A 22,876-nucleotide genomic window follows, 5' to 3' on the forward strand; every position below is an offset into this window, starting at 1 on the left:
ACAAATCTGAAGGAAATACAGCAAGAGACAAATAAACCCAAACACATGAGAGTTGCCAAGAATAACAGGAAATAAATTTTCTTTTAATATGGATTATACAGACTCTAGCATTAAAACAGTGTTCTCCTGGACAGGAGCACCTCTTCCTGTCCCTGCTGAAAGCAAGCAACAGAAAGGCTTCTAACCACTTCCCAGCCTGTATGAAAGTTAAATTTCTATATGCTGTACAGTAGCTATGTTACCCAGTTATGTATCTATAGTGATGAATATTCACCTCTAAATACAGAGAACAGACTTGACCTAGTCCAGTTTCTAAGATCCATCTCCATCCTACCTTCCTCCACACAGGCAATTTTCACAGGTGTCCCTGTGGCATGGAAGCCAGTGGCTGCCAGTGGCTTGAATGTCTTTGAGATCAGGCTCTCAGTACCCTCCTCTCTACAGAAATGTGCACCCTCTCAGTACAAAGCAATCCCTCCTTCATTCCTAGTCTCATGAGCCTGGAGTACTTGAGAGGAGCATCATCCTCTGAGTAGCAGTGCAGTGCTTCTATATGTAGGACAAAATTCTAGTCACTGTGTCATTTGGAATTATTTCTCCTATATAGTGGATAAATATAGAGAGATTTAGCCCATCTAGGGCTAATTTAGACCCCATAGGGAATCTGTCTGCACAGGGTGTCTTCCCCTACTCAGAGAATGTAACCAGCTTCTTGCTGCATACAGCAGAAATGCTGGTCCTGGCAAGATGGTCCTACACTAATTGCTTTGTTCTTCTTCTGAGACATCTGCCTCTGTGCAGCAAACTGTCCCCAACACTGTGACCCTGGCTCTGTGCAACAGGGCAGTGCTTCTGCAAGACTGAATGGTTCAGCAGATGATGTGAAGGGAGTGAATGCCAAACCTAGCAAACTGACTTTCAGATACTCAGGAACAGCACAGAGATCCTAGAAACAAAGTCTTGCTGATCCTCTGGTGCCCCACAGAATCATGCCACTAAGAGTCACATGGAGTGATTAATATAATTCAGACTGCTGTTCCCCAGTTACCCTACCCTGTCTCACAATGTAAACTGCTCATATACGTGTAAATGTTCTCCATATATCTAGAAGTCCTTGAGCAGAGCAGACATCCAGTGCTGCCACAGTGAATTCTTCTGCCCAGGCTGGCCTGTATAAGCACTTATACCTGCAGATATGTTTACCTTCCCCATCAGCACCTGGCTCTGTGCAGGTCAGCACAGAGATTCTGCAGGAAAATTCCAGGTCCCAGGTAAACAGCAATCCCAGATAATGATTCTGCTCCCACATCCAATTCAAATCTGCGACTCCTTTCTGCTTTTGCAGGAGCTTCCAGGTCAGGAGGTAGGAACTCAACTGAAGATTGAAAGCAGGCACAGCAACTGGAGAGTGTGGAGGTAGCCAGACCAAGACAAGACACCAAGACAAGATAATTCATTGCAAGGTCTCAGTAATGTCAGGTCACACAGGTTCTTCATGGCTTTCTTTGGCTTAGGAGTGGAGGCACATGTAATTACTGCTCCCTGAAACTTGCCTGGATTGGGCATCAACAGATGTCTTCAGTGGGAAGGGAGGGAAAAGAACAGGGGAGGGGAGGGGAGGGGAGAGGAGAGGAGAGGAGAGGAGAGGAGAGGAGAGGAGAGGAGAGGAGAGGAGAGGAGAGGAGAGGAGAGGAGAGGAGAGGAGAGGAGAGGAGAGGAGAGGAGAGGAGAGGAGAGGAGAGGAGAGGAGAGGAGAGGAGAGGAGAGGAGAGGAGAGGAGAGGAGAGGAGAGGAGAGGAGAGGAGAGGAGAGGAGAGGAGAGGAGAGGAGAGGAGAGGAGAGGAGAGGAGAGGAGAGGAGAGGAGAGGAGAGGCACTCTGATCCAACATAATCTTTTTGAGAAAAATATAATGCCATACTAAATCCAGAACTTTTCCTTTTGGTAGGAGATGTGTATGAAGGAGGCAATGGGCTTAAGACAGAAACTTCCCAGAGGTAGTTATAAATGATCTGTTGCCACAGAGGGAGGGATGCCTTGGGTTCAGGACAACTCATCTCCCAGTTCTGTCACTTCCCTGAGGCCAGCAGACACAGGAGGAGAATGTGTTATCACACTACAAACTCAGCGGCTCAGGAGAATCAGAGAGGCTCGGACTGACCATCCACATCCGAACTCATGCTGCTTCCAGGCAAGAAATCTAGGGCAGAAGTCCTAGGGCATGAAGGTGAGATGACATGTATCTGTACCATTGTGGAGGACTTCATCCTGTCCCCATTTCTGGCTCTCTCCAGGGGCAACACAAGAAAAGGTGCAGCACATTTACAAGGACCTCTGGGAAATGAGCAGCTTAAAGCCTGCCAGGCAGAGTGGGAGAGAAAAGAGGGAAGAGTCCTCTATCCTCAGCAATAGATTATAAAGATGACAACAGCTACCATGACAGATTGGCAGAGAGGGTACGCTGTGCCCTGTGGCACCTGAAGAAGAGGATGTAGAAGAAGGCATAGAAGCAAGGAAATAATGGGGGAATCACAAACAAGAAGCACTTGTCTTGGACTGTAGGTAGTGGATTATGACTTCTATTTTCCTTTTCCTCTCCTAATGTTAGTAGCTCACAGAGCACCAGGCCTGCGCTGCTGCTCCAGGGGCTGTCTGCAAGGGAGAGGCAGGGGCTGCCCGGATCGGCGGAGACGTCGAGGAGGAAGGCCGGCCAGCTGGCGACAGATCTCATCTGAAGACAAGCAGACACACACAGCTTGACAGATAATCAAAGCCTCCTTCAAATTCTTCACCAGCAGAATAGTTAGAGGTACATCGTTCACTGCATCTACGGAAACTCTTGAAACTTCTCAATCCTCATACATATGAGGCAAGCAAAGCAAGTCCTTAGGCTTTTATGAATTTCCTTCTGTCTTTATGCATGTACTTTACATATTTAAACCACCTGTATTTTGCTGCAACAAAGATTGCATTAAGAAATCTAGACTGGATCCTGCTTCTATTAATGAACAGAAATTCTGAGATTTACTCTTTAACCTCAAAAGAGTACAACTTTGAGTAAGGATGTGTCTGGGACTACTAGACCATGATCAAGATCGAGGAATAGAGAGCTATCATATTTTTTAGTAGCACAATATCTAGTAGCCAGTTTTTTTGTCATGGCATATGTATTATGTCCAAGACTGCGCTGCATCAGAGCTCTTTCAAAGTCCAGGGAAGCTACTGCATGTGGATCAGGGTTTAAGCCAACTAGTTAGCTTGGAGACTCAATCACATGGCTGCAGCTATCCTTCTAGGCTAGCCTGTGATACCACTCACCTTGCATGACCTCATTCTCCTTGCAGACAACACGAGTGCACACCTCCTTGTTTATTACGTACATGCGACGCACGCTGCGGGATCATCAGGATCGGCAGCGGAAGGCACAGGGACACAAAGAAACAAAAAAGGGGAACAGGGAATAAACATGAATATTCACTAGTGAGCAGGCAAATCCTAAATTTTTATGATTTCTTAGCCATGAATAAGGCTGCTCAATAGCCAAGTAATCTTTGTAAAGACATCATGAAATCTTAGAATCATAGAAAGGCTTGGGTTGGAAGGGACCTTGAAGATCACCTAGTTCCAATATCAAGCACTGGATCAGGATGCTCAAGGCCCCACATTGGACCTTGGCTTGAACACTCCCAAAGATAGGGCATTGACAACTTCCCTGGGAAATCTGTGCCAGTGTCTCACTGTCCCTGAGTAAAGAATTTCTTCCTGACAACAAATCTAAATCTCTTTTCTTTCAGTCTAAAACCATTCCCCCTTGTCTTATCACTATGTGCACATGTCAAACGTTGTTCTCCCTCTGTTTAATAAGCCCTGTTTAGGTACTGCAGGCTGCAGTGAGTTCTCCCTGGAGCCTTCTCTTCTCCAAGCTGAATAATCCCAGTTCTCTCCGTCTGTCCATAGGAGAGGTGCTCCATACCTCTGATCATTTTCATGGCCCTATAGATGACCAAACACTTTAAATATGGATTACAATATAGGATATATCACAGCTCCTTAGTGCTACAACAGACTGTAGCCATTGTGCCCTTTTAAATAATTACCCTAAGAGGATGCTCTGGGGATAGGATTTATCTCACCAAGAAGTTCCCAGAGAAAACCTCTAGTCTTCAAAGGGAACAATTTCTGAACTGGACATACCATTTCTGGGCAGTTTCTAGTGCTTTTCTTAGAGTCTGTTGGTTTCTTACCTTGTAACACAGAGGTAGCTGATACATTGCTTTACTGGCTTGTGAACAGAGTACAGGCGCGTGCAAGGGAACTTTTCCTCACGGCAGTCTGAGAACACACACACAAACACGGAGGTGCAATCCAGCATCATGGCCAGGTGCACTCATTCAGGCACAGAAATAACCTTATCATTAGGTACAGTCCTCCAGGCTTCTAGGGAAGGACCCCAGTCTCTATTGTCACTCTTGTGTGAGAGATAGGGCTGGTTTAGAGAAGAGGAAAATAGTGCAGCCATTTCTGATCCCCTTGCTTTGCAAAACAGAAGGAAGGGAAAGTTGAGTGAAATGCAAACCAAGCCCACTAGACACCCAGAAGGCACATGTTGTAAAGGGGACAGACACATATAAACAAAATGTAAATTTTAGTTGCACATTTAAGACATGGGTTTCTAATGGATGTGCAATTATCACATTTCAGGACACAAATCTAATTCCTAGTTTTCAATCGACCCTGTAACTAACTGCAATGTATTTTCTTGCAGCTAGTTCTGAAACGCCAGGTCTTGGCCACTGACACAATATTGACCCATTGTATCTGGTCTGCTGATCTGCCAGTTCCTCCCTTCCCAGGCATGCCATCCAGGAGAAGGCTTCAGCTTCCACTACCATCATTCTCTGGTACTTCTAACTCAAAGAACAAGTTAAAGCAATTTTCCAGGACACAGAGCTCTGTGCCCAGCCAGAACCTCTCTGGAGAGCTAACAGGGTGGCTCAAAGTGGGTCTGGGAGAGGGTGCAGGCAGCAAACTTAACACACACCTGATGAAGCCGTTGTCGTTTCACTGTCAGACTGAACTGGAACACAGAGGGTAGCAAAGTTAGTTAGTTACCATTATTCCTTCCTAGAAATCAGCTTAATCAAAACAAGTATCTGGAAAACTCTTTCAAGAGCCTTCTATTGTAACTTCTAAGGTGAAAAAAGATTTCATTGTTACTGACATGAAACCACAGGGTACAAATCCAGCGTGAATCTAGTGCCTGCTGTGCAGTCAACAATGCTAAAAATTTGCCTGAGCTTTCCTATAAAGCATTAACCACTACTGTTCAAAATTACCCTGTAAGGACATTCTGGCTTGAAAGGTCAGGTAAATTTCTTTAGCTGCTGTAATTACCCTTTATTGAGTCAAGAGGAGAAGGACTTTGTGACTGCCCTTCATAAGGAACAGTAACACACACCTTTAAGAGACAGCATCCCAACACCACTGGTTCTTTAAAGTCCATGACAAGGGGTCAAAAAGAGGTTGGTTTCTTACTTCCTCTGATAAAGTAACCCATCTGTACCACAGCAAACCAGTACATTTTATAATTTACCTAGTAACAAACTGGAAAGGAATTCAGAGAACTGACTGCCAGGTGCAAGTTCTTATGAGCAATTACAGAGGACTTCTGCTCAGGTGCCATAGTGTTAGCCAGAAGCATAGACAAAACGTGTGTTAAAGAGAATGAATCTTTTGGGTTTAGGGCTTAGGGGCAGTCAGAGAAAGCAGGATTCCAGGTGTGTAAGGGACTGTGTGAGGAGAGGGAAGAAAGTCCACAATATGTGGCTGCAAACTGAGAATAAACTCACCAGGAGGAAGAAGCACAGGTGGTGTGGCAGCTGTACCTGGAAAAAGAGACATACTGGAAGATCTCAATTTGAGCTTACAGTCCCTTTCCTCCTGCCAGTGTTCTGCTGATGGATTACCAGTCCTGACTAGTCCTGACTAGCCATCTCACATCTAGTTCATAGGCAATGGTGCTGGTGTTGTTATTATCTGATTTGTCAGACTACCTGCAGGCTTTTCCTACAAATATGCTGGGTATGCTAGAGCTGATAGCATGCCACAGAGCAAGGATGGGTCCTTTGTGAAGAGTTTTGCTTGATCCCTCAACAGTAAGCATTTTGAAGCCCAAATTTGCTGTAAAGGCTTCACTTTTACTCTTTTAACCTTTAGATGTAGGTCAGTCACCACCAGTTTGGTCTGGACACCCAGTCCTATCTACCTTCCTACAGACTGTCAGGTCTCATATGCTGACCACAGTTGCTTTCACCTGCCATCCCAAACACAAAGATCATACATCTTGTAGATACAATATTGTGCTTCCACTTTCCTCTTCCATTGTTGTCTTGAAACATGGACAAATGACTCTTCAACTAATTAAAGTTGAAAAGAAGGGTGTTTATTACATGCAGAATAATTTCTAAAGGTATGTCCGAGAAGTCAAGGAGTCACAGACTCCTGCTCTCTATTTATCTAAGAAAGGTTTTACATATTTATGTGGTTTCCATGGATGCTTCATACATAATCATTACCTGCCCACTTTGTATTATAATTTGTATTATAATTAGCTGAATATCCATTATGGCTGGGCAATTGTATCCTCTTAATTGGGTTGGTAGGATTTTGAAATAAGGGAGTGGGCACATGGGAGGAAAAAATCCATCTTCCACACAGTGAACTCTTCACCTATGTCCAGTTGGCATGACTTTTTGACCTGCTGGTCATGGTTCAAGCCTCTCTTGTTCGATTATTCTTAGAGGCTGGTTAGTTTTATGGTTTCTGCCCTTCTACAATACTCTATCCCCTGTCACTCCTAGCTTTACTTCCTGATGCCTTTGTCACACTTAAATTAGAGCACATGATTCTTGCTACCCACATTTCTGACTTAACTCTTGAACTTATTTAAGATCTTAACTAAAATAAGCCGTCTTTTACTGTCTTAATTATATTCCTAGCTGGCCCCTCAACTCATCTGCAGTTTTCAATTTTCCTAATTACATTTCCAGCCAGCCTCTTGACTCAGTCTCATGGCAGTCTGACCCACAACAAATACTGCAGCCAGCTGATGAGCAGAGTCAGGGCAGAGGACAAACTGTGGAGCTGATGTTCTAGAGAACAAGCCACCACTCTCAGATGAGTTCCCATACACTCAGAGCATACTCCCCAGAAACAGCCAAGCCTCTCTCTGACCCATAGGATTGACCACATGTATTTTCCCACTCCCTGCCCTGCCTGGTCTTCACCACCTCAGAGAGGTTTGAGAGACTGCTCCAGCAGAGAGAGAATCCATCCCCAAGGCCAGTAGTGACAGGTTTGAACTCAGAGTGGGGCTGTAAAAAGTGGAGGCACTCCTTCTTAGCTTCTCTTTTCCTCCATTGCCCATTATTGGAATTGCCTACACTCCCAACAGCTGTGTGTCCTTCTCCTGAGGCCATCTCCACTCTCTAAGCACTGTGTGCTCTAAGTGCTTGTCTTCCAAGTCCTCCACCTACCCTTCCCTTCGCAGACATTTTGCTGCCCCCCTGTGACACAGCCGCAGGCACGGTGGGACAGACAGTACTGAAAAAAGAGAATTTCCACTTCCCCACTCCAACAATGCTCAGGGTTTCCTCTGCTACTTTCAGGGGATTTTTGGCACCTCTGTCTCCTGAGAACTGAAGCACATCTGCTACTGGTCAGCAGACAGACACACAGCCTGTGTCCCAGTTTGAACCTGTCCAATTTCTCACCCTCATCATTTAGTCTGTTTGTTCCTGACACCTTCTCTGGAAGCCAAGGATGTGTGAGCTTTAAATTTCATGGCTTCTTGCAGTGGAAACCTCTTCAGGGAGCCCTGGTACATTAAGTGAGATTGGCATTTCCTTGGAGAACAGACCATTAAGTCACCCTAAATTCATCTCCCTGTGTGGAGCACAAAAAGGACTCCTAGACAGCCATAAGTGCTGGAAGAACACTGCTGTGCATCAAAAGTGGGATGAGGAGTTTCTGGGCATAATGGGTAATTTCTGCAACTATGTAGGCAGTAGTGGTGAAAAGGGAAAAAGAAGCATGAAGATGCCAAGAGACTGGAGCTTACCAGAGCTGCTGTCAGGGGTAGCTCCATCTGGAAAAGAGAATGTCCTTGAAAAATCTTTTCTTTACTTTATGGTCCCTTACGCAGCCAGCCAGAGCTAGCTTGAATTACCTCTCCTGCCATCATAGGCTCATGAGACAGTGGGATCTACCCCAGCAAATACATAATCAAACACAGTACCCCCAACCTGCCCGTACCCACTCCCCTTTCTGGTGACTGGCCTGGGACTGGATTTCTTAGTGCACATGTTGTATAACCCTCAGTGTATTTTGGAGGCATATCTTCTCCGATATGGCTGCTGTTAGCATCTTGATGGGAAAGAGACTTCTGAAATGAAGGTGCTGAGGGGTCTGGCAGCACTAGGGACAGACAGCTGAGGGCATGCATGGCAGAGAAGGAGGGAGGCAACTCCAAAACCTAGCCTTGACTGCAGAAATTCATCAGTGGATGAGCTTCTTTGAAAAGCAATTGATGACAAAGCTGGGGTAGTGGTAGAGAGGCAAATCATGAAGGAAAGGATCCTTGGAGGGCATGTTTTGGGCTAGCTTCTGAATAGTTTTCTGGGAAAATGCAGATATTACATATCATAGGATCATAGCTGGGAGATGTCTGCAGGCTTAGCCAGGGCTTCAAGTTTGAAGAAAAGGCAAGTCCTTGTGGTCCTTTTGGGTGCTGAAACATGATGTAAATGTACATTCACTTTAACTTACCATGTGGCAAAAATGGATTAAGGTCCAGAGGGATAAATCAATTCAGCCCAAACAACACAGCCAGTAAGAAGATCAGCCAATATCCTTTCCCAATGGCCTCACTACTAAAGCACCATGCCATTTGTGCACCATTTTCCTTAGGATTTTTCTGAGCAGCAGTAGAATTCCCCAAGCATCTTGTGGTTGAAGACAAACCAGCTTTTGTGGACCTCCTACAACTCTTGACTGTGAACATAACTTTGTACCCTTCAGCTAAGCGTTCAGGACCCCTGCACTAGAGAATTATTTGTAAAGAGCATGTAACACTTAGCAGGTTGTCTTTGAGAGCTTGTTTAATCTTCACTGAAAGGTAAGCTCACCGTTTCAGAGGCAAAGAAACAAAGAACAGTATTTTCTAATAAACAGGCTGTAACTCCACAGGACAACTGGGTCACATGAGCAATCTTCAGCACATTTACATGCCTGTAATACTTACCAGTTGCACTTTCCAGTTCTTGCCCATTGACCATCCATGGAAACCAGTCTGCAAGAGAAGAAGAGAGGGGCGTGACAAAAGACAGATTTTTATAGTTTGCAGGCTTTGGGAAATTTTAATGTTTATCTATCCAGGAGACAGCACTGCCCTCTGCTGAAGGGAGAAATGCTCTCTACTCAGCCTCTGCCTCCACTGCTGGCTGCATTTGCTGTTTAAAGGCTTGTGGATACAGCAGCTCCTGAACCTACCCCTGTTGCTTCCACCAGAGGCAATGGCTAGGCACAGGGACAAGTTAGTAAATACCTCCAGATTAGCTACCAGATTTTGCACTTCTGAAACCTCTTTTGATGCATTTTTTAAAAAATAAAAAATCCTTGTGGCCTCCCTGCTCTGGAGGCTGAGCAAAATCCCTATCTCTATTTTATAAAACAGGAAACTGAGTCATGGAAATTATTCACTTGGGGGCACAGATTGAGTCATTGGTATAGTAAAAAGCAGACTGCAGGTTTTATAGCTCCTTAGGCAAATCATCCAGCCTGGGTATGGAGCACAGAGCAGATAATCTTTCTCCTCTCAGCCTCTGGGTAAACTGGAGAAGGGGAATGATGAAAACTTGACTGTGTATGCCACATGGAAGAAATTGAAGCTAGGCTAGATTGTTTGTTTGTTTAAATATAAAGGGTGACAGAGCAGCTTCCTTACAGCAGCCAGGAATAGGAAAATATTTCCTGCTAGCCACAGACGAGGGAAATGTCTGCATAACTGGGGTGGGATGAAGGAAAGAGTTGGCAGGAAAAAGCCAGTGATCTGGGGCACTGCAGGGATGTGTGCATGACCAGCCCAAAAGTCAGTACATCCCGCTACGACCTGTGGCCTGAGCCTGCAGCTTTCTGCTCTTAATGGGAGCACTGCACGGGTAAAAAACTATCAGGTCTGGAGTTTATGTCATAGTTCTTCCACATTCCAAGGGCAGTTACTTGCAGGCCACAGAGGGTCTCTTGGGACCTCACCACAATCCTGCTCTATAGCATTTACAGGAGTTGCTGGACCCTGATATTCTGTTCCCCACCCCAGTTGCCTGGTGATTAACCCAGGGAGGGCCAGCCATGCATAATAACTTAAGTACACAATGGAATACAGCCCAAAACTTCCCCTGTTCTGGCTAATCTCTTAATTGTAAGAAGTAGGGAAGAAAATGGTGCTGAGCACTTTCTCATTTGTTACTGATGCAAAAGGAAGGATGAAAATCCTGAAACTATTGCAGAAGCCAGCACTGATGGATTTGAAGAGACGCATAGAAAAGACAGGGTGGCTCCTCCCCCTTTTCTAACTTTGGAAAGCTATTACAACTCTTGTTTTCCCCTAGGGGTTGAATAGAAAACCAGTCCAATTCTAAAACAAAAGGACATAAGTGAAGTGAAATCTCTGCATATGAGGCAAGGACACAAAGAGGGTGAATTTCTTATCCCACCTTAAATCCCTTCAATTTATAATTACCATGGTACCCAAAAATAAGCCTTAGAAACAACTAGACTTTCTTATCCAAGCTGCAGTAAATTCATCCTTGAGATCTAGAACTGCAACCTTAACTCACCAAATCTGTACCTTACCAAAAATCAAAGGACACAATGAGAGACCAGCAGGTGATTCCTGTTATCTTCCAAGTTAAAACAAACAAATCCAAAGAGAAGTGCTAAAACAAAATACTCAAAAGTAAGAAATATTCCTTTCAGGCTTCCTTCATGTACAATAAAAAACACAACTTTTTTTTTTTTCCCCTCTTTCAAATTGTAGTCCACCTATAAGCTCATCCCTTGGATGCCTCACCTCCCCACTTCACAGTCATAACATGACATTGTTTATTGTGCACCTTTAAAGGCAAAAGTGTTATTTGGAACAGAATCAGGTTTCGGCATGGGGGAGGATCAAGGAGGGTATTAGAATAACCTAGTTTGAAAATGATAGGTAGTCATCTCCTTCCTACATACAGTCTTTCCTGGACAAAGCTTTGTCCATTCACTGAAATTAATCTTTCACTATCTGTCCTGAGTCTTCTGACTATAATGTCTGGTCTTGCCCTCTTGTTTTATTCTTTTTTGTTGTTGTTGTGCCTTTAAAAAAAAAAACAAAACAAATTTGATATGAACTTTTGCCAAAGCATCTCCAAGTAAACAAAGTAATGGAGACACAGAATAACCAACAACCACCACCAAAACCAGAAAATGGTCTGAACAACAGAGGAGAGGTTTCTCAAAACAGCTGTATAAATACTACAAAACCTCCCAGCAGTTGAATGGCTTGGAATGAGGTCATTCCAGCAGGAACTGCTAGTGACAGCAAATGTGTCACAACTGTGACAGAACAAATTTTGCAGAGCACTGGGAAATGCCCTGCAGATCATGCATACACAGGTGTACAGCAGTAAGCACAAAGCACACCTAACCCTCCTTCTCAGCTTGATCTGGATGTTTTGCTTACTAAAACATACCTGCAGCAGAAACTGTGGACCTCTGTCTCTTGTGACTCCCAGTACGTACTGGAGAGTGTCCCGGATGGGAAACTGTTTCCAGTTCCTAATTTTCTCTTCACAATCCTATATCCACTTTGCCTTTCCTCTTCAGTCCTTGCCCCTTCACTACCCCTCTACATATCTTTGTCCTTAGATCATTGCACATTATTCTGTGTAGGAAACTCCGCGGGGCCCAGATGGGGAAGAAATCATTCCCCTGGGCATAAGGACTCACCAGCTGGGGACAAGAAGAGTGTTAAGACACAAAACAGTATACAGGTTCCAGAGGTCTTCATCCCTATGGAGTGGAGGAGAGAACAGAGGAAAGCTAAGGCAGGAACTGGTATACCCTCCCCTACACCTCAGAAACTGTGCTTGTTTTACCCATTTTCCTCTCAAGACTGTTTGGTGTTCCCAGCCTCCCTCCTGTCTCTCTCCTCATGTGGTCAGTTTTCCAAGTATTTCTGAAACATTCTGGACTGAACTATAACACCACCTGCTTTGTTCCTATTTTTCATCTCCTTTCTCCAGTTCCCATCTCTTTTCCCATTTAGATGGCTAAGCCCTGCTCCACACACACCCTCAGCATGCAATGAAAAGTTTCCCCCACATTCTCTCACTCCATTCTCTTCTACTTTTCAATCATTTCGAGGAGCACTGAAAGAAAAGACAGGGTCCCCATCACTTACTGCAGCCCTCAGCTTCCACTCCCTTCAGCAGCAGACGCTCTGTTTTTCCCCTTCGGAGCCCCCCCACTTTGGCTATTGGGTAAATCACATGCAGCCACACCCAGAACACGTTCTCCTTTTGGTTGTCTTCAAAATACAATTTCTGGGAAAAGAGGAAAAAAAAAAAGAAAAAGCCCAAGAAGCCAGCGAGATGGAGGGATATGGTATCATCATGCATGTGGAATGAGGGGGGGGAGCGGGGAGCAGCAGCCCACACCCTCATTCCAGAGTTTATTGTCCTCCGAAGGGGCTCCTCCCATTCCCCCAGGATGGCCCATCACCAGGGATGGATTCTTGAGTCTGCATTACACACGGGCGTCCCGTTTCTTCCTGCCCTTCTATGCAGCCTGGCTTCTCCTCAGGCCGCTACCTCTAGCCACGTTTCCCGACTCAGCCGCCAGTCCCCACCCAGCGCTCCTCTTCCCCGTTGCCCTGGCTGCCTGTGGCACAGGGACGCTGCGGAGCCCGCATCCCGTTCTCCCGCAGGACGGGCTCGGATGCTGCCCGCGGCTCTCCGCCCTGCGGCATCGAGCGGGGCCGGTGGCGGGGCCGGCGGGCAGACGGCTGCGGGGACATCAGCTGGCAGGGGGACATCGGCGGGCAGCGACAGCGGGGACATCGGCCCGCTGCCGCGCCGGCGCTTCCCGGCGGGATGGAGGGACTGGGCTCCGCACTGGACCAGGCTCGTGGCGGCCAGGGAGCAGCAGGAACGGGAACAGGTCCTGGCCACGGGGCCCGTCCTGCAGCGCCGCTGCCGTTCTGGCCTGAGAAAGGCAGGCAATTAAAAAAAAAAAAAAAAAATTAAAAAAAGGAAAAAAGGTAGGAAAATGGGAAAATGAGAGAGACACAAACTGAGAAGGAAGATAACGAATGAGACCTGACCTGACCTTCACTGCCATCCTCCTGACACCCCTGTGCATCCAAGCACGGTGCATTTTATGATTGACAGAGCTGCAAGCCCCACAAGTTCCACTGAAATAGCCAGTCTACCCTAACTCTTCCTCCAACAGCTCCTAGATCCAACCTCCTCCTGTTGTTGTCACTACCTTCTTTTCCCTTTACTGCTTCTGTAACAACTCTGGTGGGTTTGAGGAGGCACTGGATGAGCTGCAAGACATAATCTCAGTCCTGGAGCCAAGGAGAAAGCTAAGAAACAACCCCAGCTCCCTACCTCATACAGCAATGAAAAACAGAAACCTTGTAAGGGAAAGCTGTGTCCCCTAAGGCTCATCCTGGTAGCTTGGTAACCCTCATTTGTTCTCAACTAATTGCAAACTGAAAATAAAATCCTATAATGCCTGACTAAAGAAATCTTCACTATGTCCTCCCTGCCATGCAAGACCCATGTTGCCCACACATGACCATAAGTGAAGCCACCACTTCTTACCTGAGAGTTGGCTGAACATTGTGTTTGGCAGTGCTCAAGAGGAAAACAACTGTTCCTTCTTATATGTGGTCCTCCCAAGACTCCTGGAGGATGCACTAGTGGTGGACTATACCAGAAGAGGTGCAGAGGGGCTGAGGAAAGCTAAATATTTACCTGCTCACCAGGGCAGCCCTCTGAACCCAAACACCATTCCTGTACTTCACTGGAGCAAGACACCACCATTCCCACTTTCAGGGACTGGCTAAAACTGAGTTTTGGAAATGCTCGAGACATCATTAAACAAACAGAAGGGTATGATGGAAGTTATAACCACACATCAGTTTGAGGAATCATCTCATATCCTTGGCTTTTTCTGGAAGTACAAATAGCAGTAGTTTGGACAATTTTCCACACACCTTGGTTTGGCTTTTGTTTTTCTCAGTGCCTCTGTGTTGTCATTTGAGCTGTTATGGCTTAACAGGCTAACTAAAACATCCTGAAGACCTTGTGAGTTTTCAACACATTTATTTGGAAATTTTCATTGATGCCAAATGTTTTTGTCTACCAATGTGTTGATGTACCACCATCTCCCACAGAGCACAGGATGCACAGCCAGCACTGGGTGAGGTTTCTGCTGATTGCTTTTGAGCTTTGACTTTTTCTTTCAAACAGGAAGACATTCTCCCTCAGCTGCTTGGTGCGGGTAGATCCCTTGTGTTAGCAAAACCCCTCCACTTGGAGAGCTTGGTGCGGATGGGGGCGATGCTGCTGGTGATGGGACTGCTGGCTGGGAGGCTTGTTCAGTATTTTACATAGCAGAAAAGCCGCAGAGAAAGAGCTGGAGGTGTCCTGCTGCTCTTGCTCGCGGCGGACACCGGAGGGAGCCGCAGCACACCGGCATGCGAACGCCCCTCTCTTCTCTTGCAGTCCAAGACCATTCTCCAAGAGATGTGGCGCTGCATCTGCAGGCCTATCCGGTATGAAGCTTCTCCTCTTAGCTCTCCTGTTTTTCTGCCTACTGGATTAGCAACTGTTCAACTGGTTTTTTTTGTGAAATATAATCTTGATTTCCTCCTCCACCTTCCCTGCCCCCCAAACCCATGACATTGACAAAGATTGCTGGATGCCCTTCTTGGCCGGGAGAGGTGAATATTTCACATACTTCTGCATGTTCCCTTCTCGCTCACGTTGCTGTTTTCTGCTTTGCATGCTGCTGTTCTCCATCACAGGGTATCTTGGGGGACATCTACAGCTGATGACTCAAATAAAGCACTCTGTTTTCTAAAAGTTTAAAAGGTATAAGTGCCACAGTATGGTGGGAAGAACTGTTCAAAGAACTGTTTGCCACAGTAAATGGCGTGGGTGACTCATAGAGAAAACACTTCCATACATATATTCCCTCAAGTGCTGACCCAAGGGCCTGCAGGTGTTTACCTAAAATCAGATGCAGAGACAGTGATTCAGCAAAAACTTACCTTCCTTTCCAGTTGGTACTGATCCCATTATGCTTATCTGGGATGCTGCAGTGATGGTAGCATATTTTGGATGAGATACAAAATCAGCCTTCCTGGAAATTAAAGTCTTCTGGTGCATTTCACCCTGTAGACTACTGCATTTGAACAGACAGATAAGTGATCCTGGGGCATGCTATTTGCAAAGGTCTTGGAGACTTACACTTCTCCTCTTTGTTTCCCTGGCCTTCACATATCCTCATGGTAACAGGGCATTAAGTTACATCCGAATGATAATAAATTAATGAACTGCTGTGAGATCTGTGAATGCATGTGTCAATAATGCAGCTCTAGTGGCCATGTGAATTAGAGCTGAAAGGAGTTTTCTTGGGACCCCACTGCTGATGGGCTCCTTTAATCCCTGAGGTCTGACACCATCCTGCAGTTGCTCCACTGGTGTTGCTGAGGTCACCAGTGGGAAGAGACATGAGTTAAAGGCCAGATCCATCTATCTCAAATTTTGGGAGCTTCACATCTTCATCACATTGTAGAAGAGTGAACACTGCCAAGTACAGGAGCCTAGACAAATAATTTGTCTCTATTTTACTCATAGTCATGTTTTCTGTTGTCTCATCTACAAAAATAAGGAATTCTTCCCTCTTTTATTTCTGAATAAACAAGGCAGTGCTTAGAGGGCAGGCAGTCTTGCAGTCACAAAATACACTAAGGTAGTTCATGAAAGTCTAATACCGGCTCAGCTCCTTCAAATCCATTCAGCATTGTGAAGAACTGAGCACAAGTAGAGGAAATCAGTGAGCTCTTTGCTCTTTGGTGGGTTGATTTGGCCCTGTGCTTCAGGCTTCTCATGGCCAAGGTGGTTATGGTGAGCTGTCAAGTCCTTCCTTCTTCACTGGTTTTGCTTTGGGGTTTCCTTCTCTGCTCTTTCTGTAGTTCTTACTATCACAAAGATCCTTCCTTTCTGATCTTTTGTACTGTCTCAGGGTCTATTCTTCCTGACTGTTTCACCTTTCCTCCACCCTCTCCTTTCTCCAAGGAGCTGAGCTCAAATATGGCTTTTCTTAGACAACTTTTCCTAAAACTGTTCTCTCAGGGGATGCATAACACTTTAAGCTTAACAAACATATAAATACCTCCTTCAGGCTCAGTTATGTGTGTCCATACAGACTGTGGAGTACATAGAAACACCATATTTAATTAAACTGTTGCAATTTTATATACAGATGAGGCTGCAGACACAAGTAAAACAACAGCAAGGACATGATGGATTCCCCCTCCCCTTCTCCCATCTCTTCTGGACATCACAAACCCTGGAGCAAAGCCAGCAGGATTAATCCTCCTGTTGCAGCACAGCAATCGTGCCCTGGAGCAGTAACCAGAGCTGGCTGAAGAAGTCACTGCTGGGAAGTAGAGCTGTGTCTTACACCGACACAGACAGGTTCACAGAGCTGCTCTGGCACAGATCAAGTCACAGCTGAGCCTTCCAAACAATACAGTATCTGTCTTACTTAAAATCCAGCCTCTTATACCATTTTATTGTCCTTTAGTAGTCCTGCATGGAGGAACAGATTTTAGTGGTTTTGTCTACCCTAACAGTCCAAAGCCAGCAAAACTATATTAATTCTATTTAAAAATAGGATACCCTGTAAACATCGTTGATGGGGGGGCAAAACTTTAAAAGCCATTTACTTTAAATTCTGCAACATTAATGAAAGATCGGTTGTCAAAGCCTTTTTTTAAACTGGCCACATCCAAAATATTCAAACTGTTGAAGTCCTTCTCTGTGTCAGCATTGACAGCACTCACCCTGCTTCTGAAATGATTTAGGAAAGAAGAACAAGTTGTTCTGAGTAAAAGAAATGCAAATTATGTTATATGTTAGCAGACAGATTGATGAGAGTTTACATTGTGGGGAAATTAGGAAGCACCACTTGCAGGTTTGCATCCCTCCATTTCCTATATGTTCACAGAGACTGCAAAGTCTGACTTAAATGTTCATTTATGTTTTACTCTACAGTTGACATTACAGGAATCTGAACAAAGATTTTGGGCATTACTGCAACCACATTCTATAAATCACTGTGTTTCCTGTAGGTACTGCTGACTTCAGCCAGGTCACCTGAATTTTCCTGTGACCTTCCCCAGGTGTAGCCACTATTCTGTTCAATGGCAGACTGAAGTCAAAGCAAGCAATGTTAATGAAAATCTGTCCTAATGGAAATGTGTACATGTAAAAGGTCTACACTGCTTTAGCTCACCTCAGCTTTAAAGAGATGGCAACAGCAACAAATGTAGATCATTCTGTATCAATATCAACAGCACCTTCACAACATGCCTGTAAAAGGGCAACACTGGTAGCTGAAAAATCTACTTTGGTACTATTCTAATAATTTCTTGACTCTGTCCATTAATGCTGCTGCCCTGATACATATCTTCTTATGAAAAAACCTTCAACTATTTATCCATTATGTTATTTTCCTTAGAATAGAAAAAAAACCTCTAATTTTATTTGCATGCAGCTGTATAGAACATTTGCATTCAAATAAAAGCCCACTGTGTTTGTTTGTTAAAATATAAATGTTATTTAATAATATCAATCTAACTTTTTTAGCAAGGCTCCTATGGCTATTTATTGTTTACTCCTTGAGTTTTCTTGCCATGTCTGCCATCTCAAGTTTCTCTCCAATTGCATTCATGGGGTTTTCTTGGGGTTTTTTTTGCTATGTTTTCTTTTTCCCTTTTTCCTGCATCTAATATTTCCCCCCCTATTTCTGCATTTATTAGTTTGTTTCTGTATATGCCTATTTCTTTCTTTCTTTCTTTCTTTCTTTCTTTCTTTCTTTCTTTCTTTCTTTCTTTCTTTCTTTCTTTCTTTCTTTCTTTCTTTCTTTCTTTCTTTCTTTCTTTCTTTCTTCCCTTTCTTTCTCTCCTTTCTTTCTTTTCTTCTTTTTCTCTCCTCTTTCTTCTTTTTCCCTTCCCCCTCAATGCTGTCTCCTGGTTCTTCTATCTGAACAAGCTTTTCTGACTCTGGCGTTCTCTCTGTCTCCTTGGTTTCCTTTCAGTCGCCCTTACTGGAATGTTGGCAGAAACATATTTTTCTTTGAAAACAAAGAGACTAAATAAGTAAATGAATAAATAAAGTAGCTGGAAGCAGATGGGAGGTCTCAATTCCAGAAGAGTCTGTATTCTGCGAGCTTTTCTCACTTCCTAGCAAAGGAGGAGGTAGTTGCACTCTCTGCCCACCCACCCCTAGCCTCACAGGGAGCCAGGCTTCCCCCTCCCCTGGTGTGAGAACCTTGCTGGGAGTGATGGATTGCACTGCAGCGAGGGCTGGGAAGCGCTGCAGGGACAGGAGGGGGAGGGATGAGGAAGGAAGGGAAGGAGAGAGGGAGGGAAGGAGGGAGGAGACACCCTGCCAGCGTCAGGCTAGGAAGGATGTAAGGGGGCTGATGAGGAGAGAGGAAGGGGGGATTGGAAAACGAGGATGGGGAGGGCATGGCTGGGAGAGCGTGTTTTTCTGCAGGCAGCACGGCTCCGATCAGATTGGTGAGCCCAGGAATGATGGAGGCACCAGGCAGTGGGGCAAGGCTGGCACTGGGCAGCAGGGGAGACGGGCGGGGAAAATGGAAACGACATAGGGAAAGGGAGGAGGAGAGAAAGTCGGAGCTAGAGAAAATAAGGCTTTGGTTGTACAGCAAGGACTAAAGGACACAACTCTGGCAATCTGGATTTCTTTGGAGCTGTAACAGAGGAGGCAGTGTAGATGTAGAAACACTCGAAAGGTCAAACAAAGCATGCTGCAAACTGTTCTGAACTGGGCTTTCATTGCACTCCGAAGGGTGGTAACGGGATGACCTCTGGGCGGTAGCGAGGTACATCTGTGCGGCCGAAGCTACTGGTGATGGAGCTTGCAGCGTCTGGCTGCAGCAGCTTCATTGCCCTGTGGATTTTGGCAAGGGGGACGCGCCCTTTTGCCTGGGCACTGTGAGGAATGCAGATGACCTTCTCCCCACTGAACCAATTGCAAGTGCTGCTGAAACATGAGTTGTCATTGTTTGTTGCCTTTCACGCTTCTCTTCTCTCTCTCTCTTTTTTTTTTTTTTTTTTAAATACACATTTCTCCATCTGTTCCTCATTCATTGCCCAGATTTTTCCTCCATCTCTCCGTTTCCAGCATTACCTTCTTCCCTCCCTTCCTCTCCCTCTCGCCTGCCCACTCGCAGGCGCAGCGCTGGGAAGGGGCTCGGCGGGCGGCGGGAACCGCGGCCGCGGGGCTGGGGAGGATGGGGGCGGGGTGGGGGTGCTGGCAGCCATGCGAGCAGCCCGGAGAACGCTGTCCCGCCCTACAACTTCGCGGAGAGACCCTTCCCCCTCCCGCCATCCACTCATCCTCCTCTCGCCATCCACTCATCCCCCTCTGGCTACAGCTGGCTCTCCGCCCCCATCGCAGTGCACCAGCTGCGGTTTCCAGCTACACTGACCTAGTTTTGGCCTCCCTGCGAGGCACCTCTGTCCCCCTCCTCCCTTAGCACCTGGCGCAGGAGAAGGGAAAGGGAAGGGTCCCCTGGCACCGCAGGGAGCCTCCTGAGCACTGCTCCCATCATGGCGCCGGACCCTGCGAGGGGAGACCAGAATTGGAGATGCAGGCGCCCGCCCCCTAATCAGCTCCATCGGCTCATGGCAGGCAAGCGGAGCGGGGTGTGTAAGCACCCTTGCTAGCTGCGAGAGGGGGCATCAGTTAGATGAAGAAAAATGAAGAAACCGCTCCCCACGAATGAGAGAAAAAAACCCAGATTGCCAGCTCTCACCAGCTCGGGCGACAGAACTGCCGGACACAAGAAGAAAACACTAACACGACTGGGATAAACTCGAGGACATTTAACCTGCTGCCTGAAGCTCTTTAGCTCGGAGGGCAGATGTTTATCAGACTTAATGCAGCAAAGTGCCTGCGAGATATAGCCATCCTGTGGTTGCATCAGATCCTTCCCAACAGGCACTGAAATCCAAAGTCATCGCTGCAACAGCATTCATCAAAAGACAATGGTGAAGGAGACAGAAAAGGGCAAAACAGGAGTCAAAAAGAGGTAAAGGAGCAGGAAACAAAGGCAGACAGGCGGGCAGGAACTTTCTCAAGATGGTAAAGGAAAAATGCAGACTGAGAAAAACAGCTGGAGAAGAGAGATACAGAGAGTGTTTTCCTTTCAAATGAGTGTTCCCATCGAAAGCGCATTCATCCTGTCCAGCTCCTCAGTACTGTTCTCTGTTTCCCTGCAGCAGAACTGCAACCACGTTGGCAGAAATGCACTCCTGTCTTGTGGAACTGGGAGCTGCAGGTTATATACCAGTCTTTGAAACTTACCAGCTGCTATTCATCCATCCCTTTGTTTCTGTCTGCAACTCTGCCCGCCTGGGCTTCTTTGTGTCTCTCAGTCCTCAAACTGTGCCCAGAATAAGGATAACAGAAGCCTTTGACCTTCTCCAAAGTTACCTATTCAATGAGATGCATGCACTCCTCCCTTATGTCCCCAAACGGTTGCTGTCTGTCAGGAAAGGTCTCTCAATGCCCCTGCAAGCCCTTTTCTTCTGTCAGGATTGTACCCTGAGCCTGAGACTCGTCTCGAATGCTGAGAAGAAGGGGGTTCCCATTCCTTCTATTCCACCATATGAACATGCCACTGTTGTTTTGTCCCAGTATTTACAGCAAAAGAATTCTTTCCCCTGCAGTAGCCTGCTGGCTCCCTTCCCGCTGCCTGGCATAGGAAACGGGCAGTCGCGCCCCACCCTTGCCAGTGCGTTCGGCACCGGCCGCCCCTCCAGCCCCCGACCGCTCTCCATCCCGGCAGAGGTCCAGAGGTCCCCGGACGGCGCTCCCCGGGCAGCATCACCCGCGCTGCCCCGGCCCCTCTGCCCCCACGCCGCTCCCCCGCGCCGGGGCACTCCCGAGCCCGGCCCGCGCTGCCGCTGGCGGGACGGCGGCGCTGGCAGCCAGCCCGGCGGCAGAGACCTCGCCGTCGCCGCCGGTCGCAGTCGGCTGCCACGGGCAAGGCTGGGCTCCTCGGCACCGCCGCCACCAGCGCCGCCACCGCTGTCCGCAGCGCCCCGCCCGCCCGCGCCCGCACACGGGCAAGGAGGATGCGGATGCGCGCTCGGGTGCGGGCGGACAGCGGAGCAGAGCCTGGGGCTGGACCCTCCCGCACTGGACCCGCAGCCTCCCCACCCCGACCCCTCTGCTGCCGCTCGGTGTGTTCGTCCCGGCAGCAGCGGCGGGCAGTCCCCGCCGGGCTGGTCCCCACCCGAACGCGGGGCAGAGGAGCAGCTCGGCACTCGGGCAGCAGGGAATGGAGCTGTACGTGGGGAGCAGGGCCGCCTCTGGCATGGGAAGCCCGTGTGTGTGGGGCAGTAGAACCGTGTTTATGGAGAGACATGGGCGCGATGATCCCCTTGGAGTCAGGGACACGGGCGACAGACCCACCTGCAACCCGCATTCTGGAGGGCATGGTATGGGACTGAGTCAGTGAAACCCGGAACTTTCTGCAGACCCCCTTAGCTGGGAGTCCTTTGTCTTAGCAGTAGTTTCTCCATTTTCTGCTATCTTACAGCAGTTAACTCAGAACAGGAATTAGTGTAAAAGCAGAACCAATGAGAAGCTGGGGTTGTATGAAATTAAAGATGATTTTGCACCATTTGGCATAGTCTCATTTTACATGGTATGAAACAAGAATGATATGGCCATTTTCCTGTTGAAACACAGGCCAGAAGTTGTTTCCCTTCACTGGACCATCTGTGTTCATATGTGAACCCAAGCATTCATGTGTGAACACAGGCCTATACCTTGCCTTATACATTTTTTTTTTACCATTCAGTCATCCAAGCGGGAAGCAGAAACATCGCTATGAGACTTAGCTGATCAAATGAGTAGCTACTGAAGACACAGGGGAGCACATAGCCAGCACACAGGAAAATGAGTATAAATAATGAGGCTTAGCAACATTTTCATGCTGGACTTTCCATCGTTGTTGCATCACAAGGTCATACACCCAACCAGAGACAGTATATGAAATTTTACAATGTGAATAATGGGATAATATCCTGCAGGCTTTGGCTTCAGGACTAAACAGCTGGTTTGCAGTTGTAGTGAACTCAGTGACAAAAGATGTTTCATGGAATCAACCGTGAAATCAGATTTTGCATACATTAAGGCTTTGGACCAGTCCTTACATTGTGCATTACAGAGTGCATGGGAAAAATCTCAAAAGAAAGGTGCCAGGATTTGTTAGTGTTCAGAGGCATCAATTCCTTGTTGATACTATAAATATAATTCTTCCCTAAAGGGTGAAGCTTGGTATTCTGGACCACTGACACTGAGGGCACTGTCCAATATCGTTCTTGTGCTATAAAATAGTAAGAATTTTGTCCTGAGAATAGATTTAACAGATTTAGATTTAACAGAATAGATTTAATAGATGTAACAGAAGAGACCTTGCCTTCACTGGCAGAGGAAAACA

At 46.6% G+C, this 22,876-nt stretch overlaps 1 protein-coding gene across 3 annotated transcripts; it reads right to left on the reverse strand.

Moving 5' to 3' along the window:
* Positions 1 to 52: 52 nt before the first annotated feature.
* MFAP5 (microfibril associated protein 5) lies at positions 53 to 21,051 on the reverse strand. 3 transcript variants are annotated; one of them, XM_021533986.4, is made up of 10 exons: positions 20,731 to 21,051; positions 12,498 to 12,639; positions 12,044 to 12,106; positions 9,300 to 9,347; positions 8,118 to 8,144; positions 5,848 to 5,883; positions 5,040 to 5,075; positions 4,243 to 4,330; positions 3,317 to 3,390; positions 53 to 2,729 (listed from the first exon to the last, which is right to left on the reverse strand). In XM_021533986.4, exons 3-10 carry the CDS (start codon positions 12,102 to 12,104, stop codon positions 2,611 to 2,613), a joined length of 489 nt encoding a protein of 162 aa, XP_021389661.1. In that variant the 5' UTR covers positions 12,105 to 12,106; positions 12,498 to 12,639; positions 20,731 to 21,051; the 3' UTR covers positions 53 to 2,610. The 3 variants fall into 3 exon arrangements, with proteins under 3 accessions (XP_021389661.1, XP_085429961.1, XP_085429966.1); XM_085573835.1 differs by lacking the exon at positions 20,731 to 21,051 and adding an exon at positions 14,077 to 14,253; XM_085573840.1 differs by lacking the exons at positions 8,118 to 8,144; positions 20,731 to 21,051 and adding an exon at positions 14,077 to 14,267.
* Between the last annotated feature and the right edge of the window lie 1,825 nt (positions 21,052 to 22,876).

The sequence above is a fragment of the Lonchura striata genome, chromosome 1, assembly GCF_050655825.1.
Source record: "Lonchura striata isolate lonStrDom1 chromosome 1, ASM5065582v1, whole genome shotgun sequence".
Classification (NCBI taxonomy): domain Eukaryota; kingdom Metazoa; phylum Chordata; class Aves; order Passeriformes; family Estrildidae; genus Lonchura; species Lonchura striata.

Coding starts and splice junctions, on each gene's coding strand:
- MFAP5 (XM_085573835.1), bottom strand. CDS start 14,199: ATGATGTCTCGAGCATTTCCAAAACTCAGTTTTAGCCAGTCCCTGAAA. Junction 8,145..9,299: donor AGAACTGGAAAGTGCAACTG/GTAAGTATTACA, acceptor TCTCTTTTCCAG/ATGGAGCTACCCCTGACAGC. Junction 4,331..5,039: donor AACGACAACGGCTTCATCAG/GTGTGTGTTAAG, acceptor GTGTGTTCTCAG/ACTGCCGTGAGGAAAAGTTC.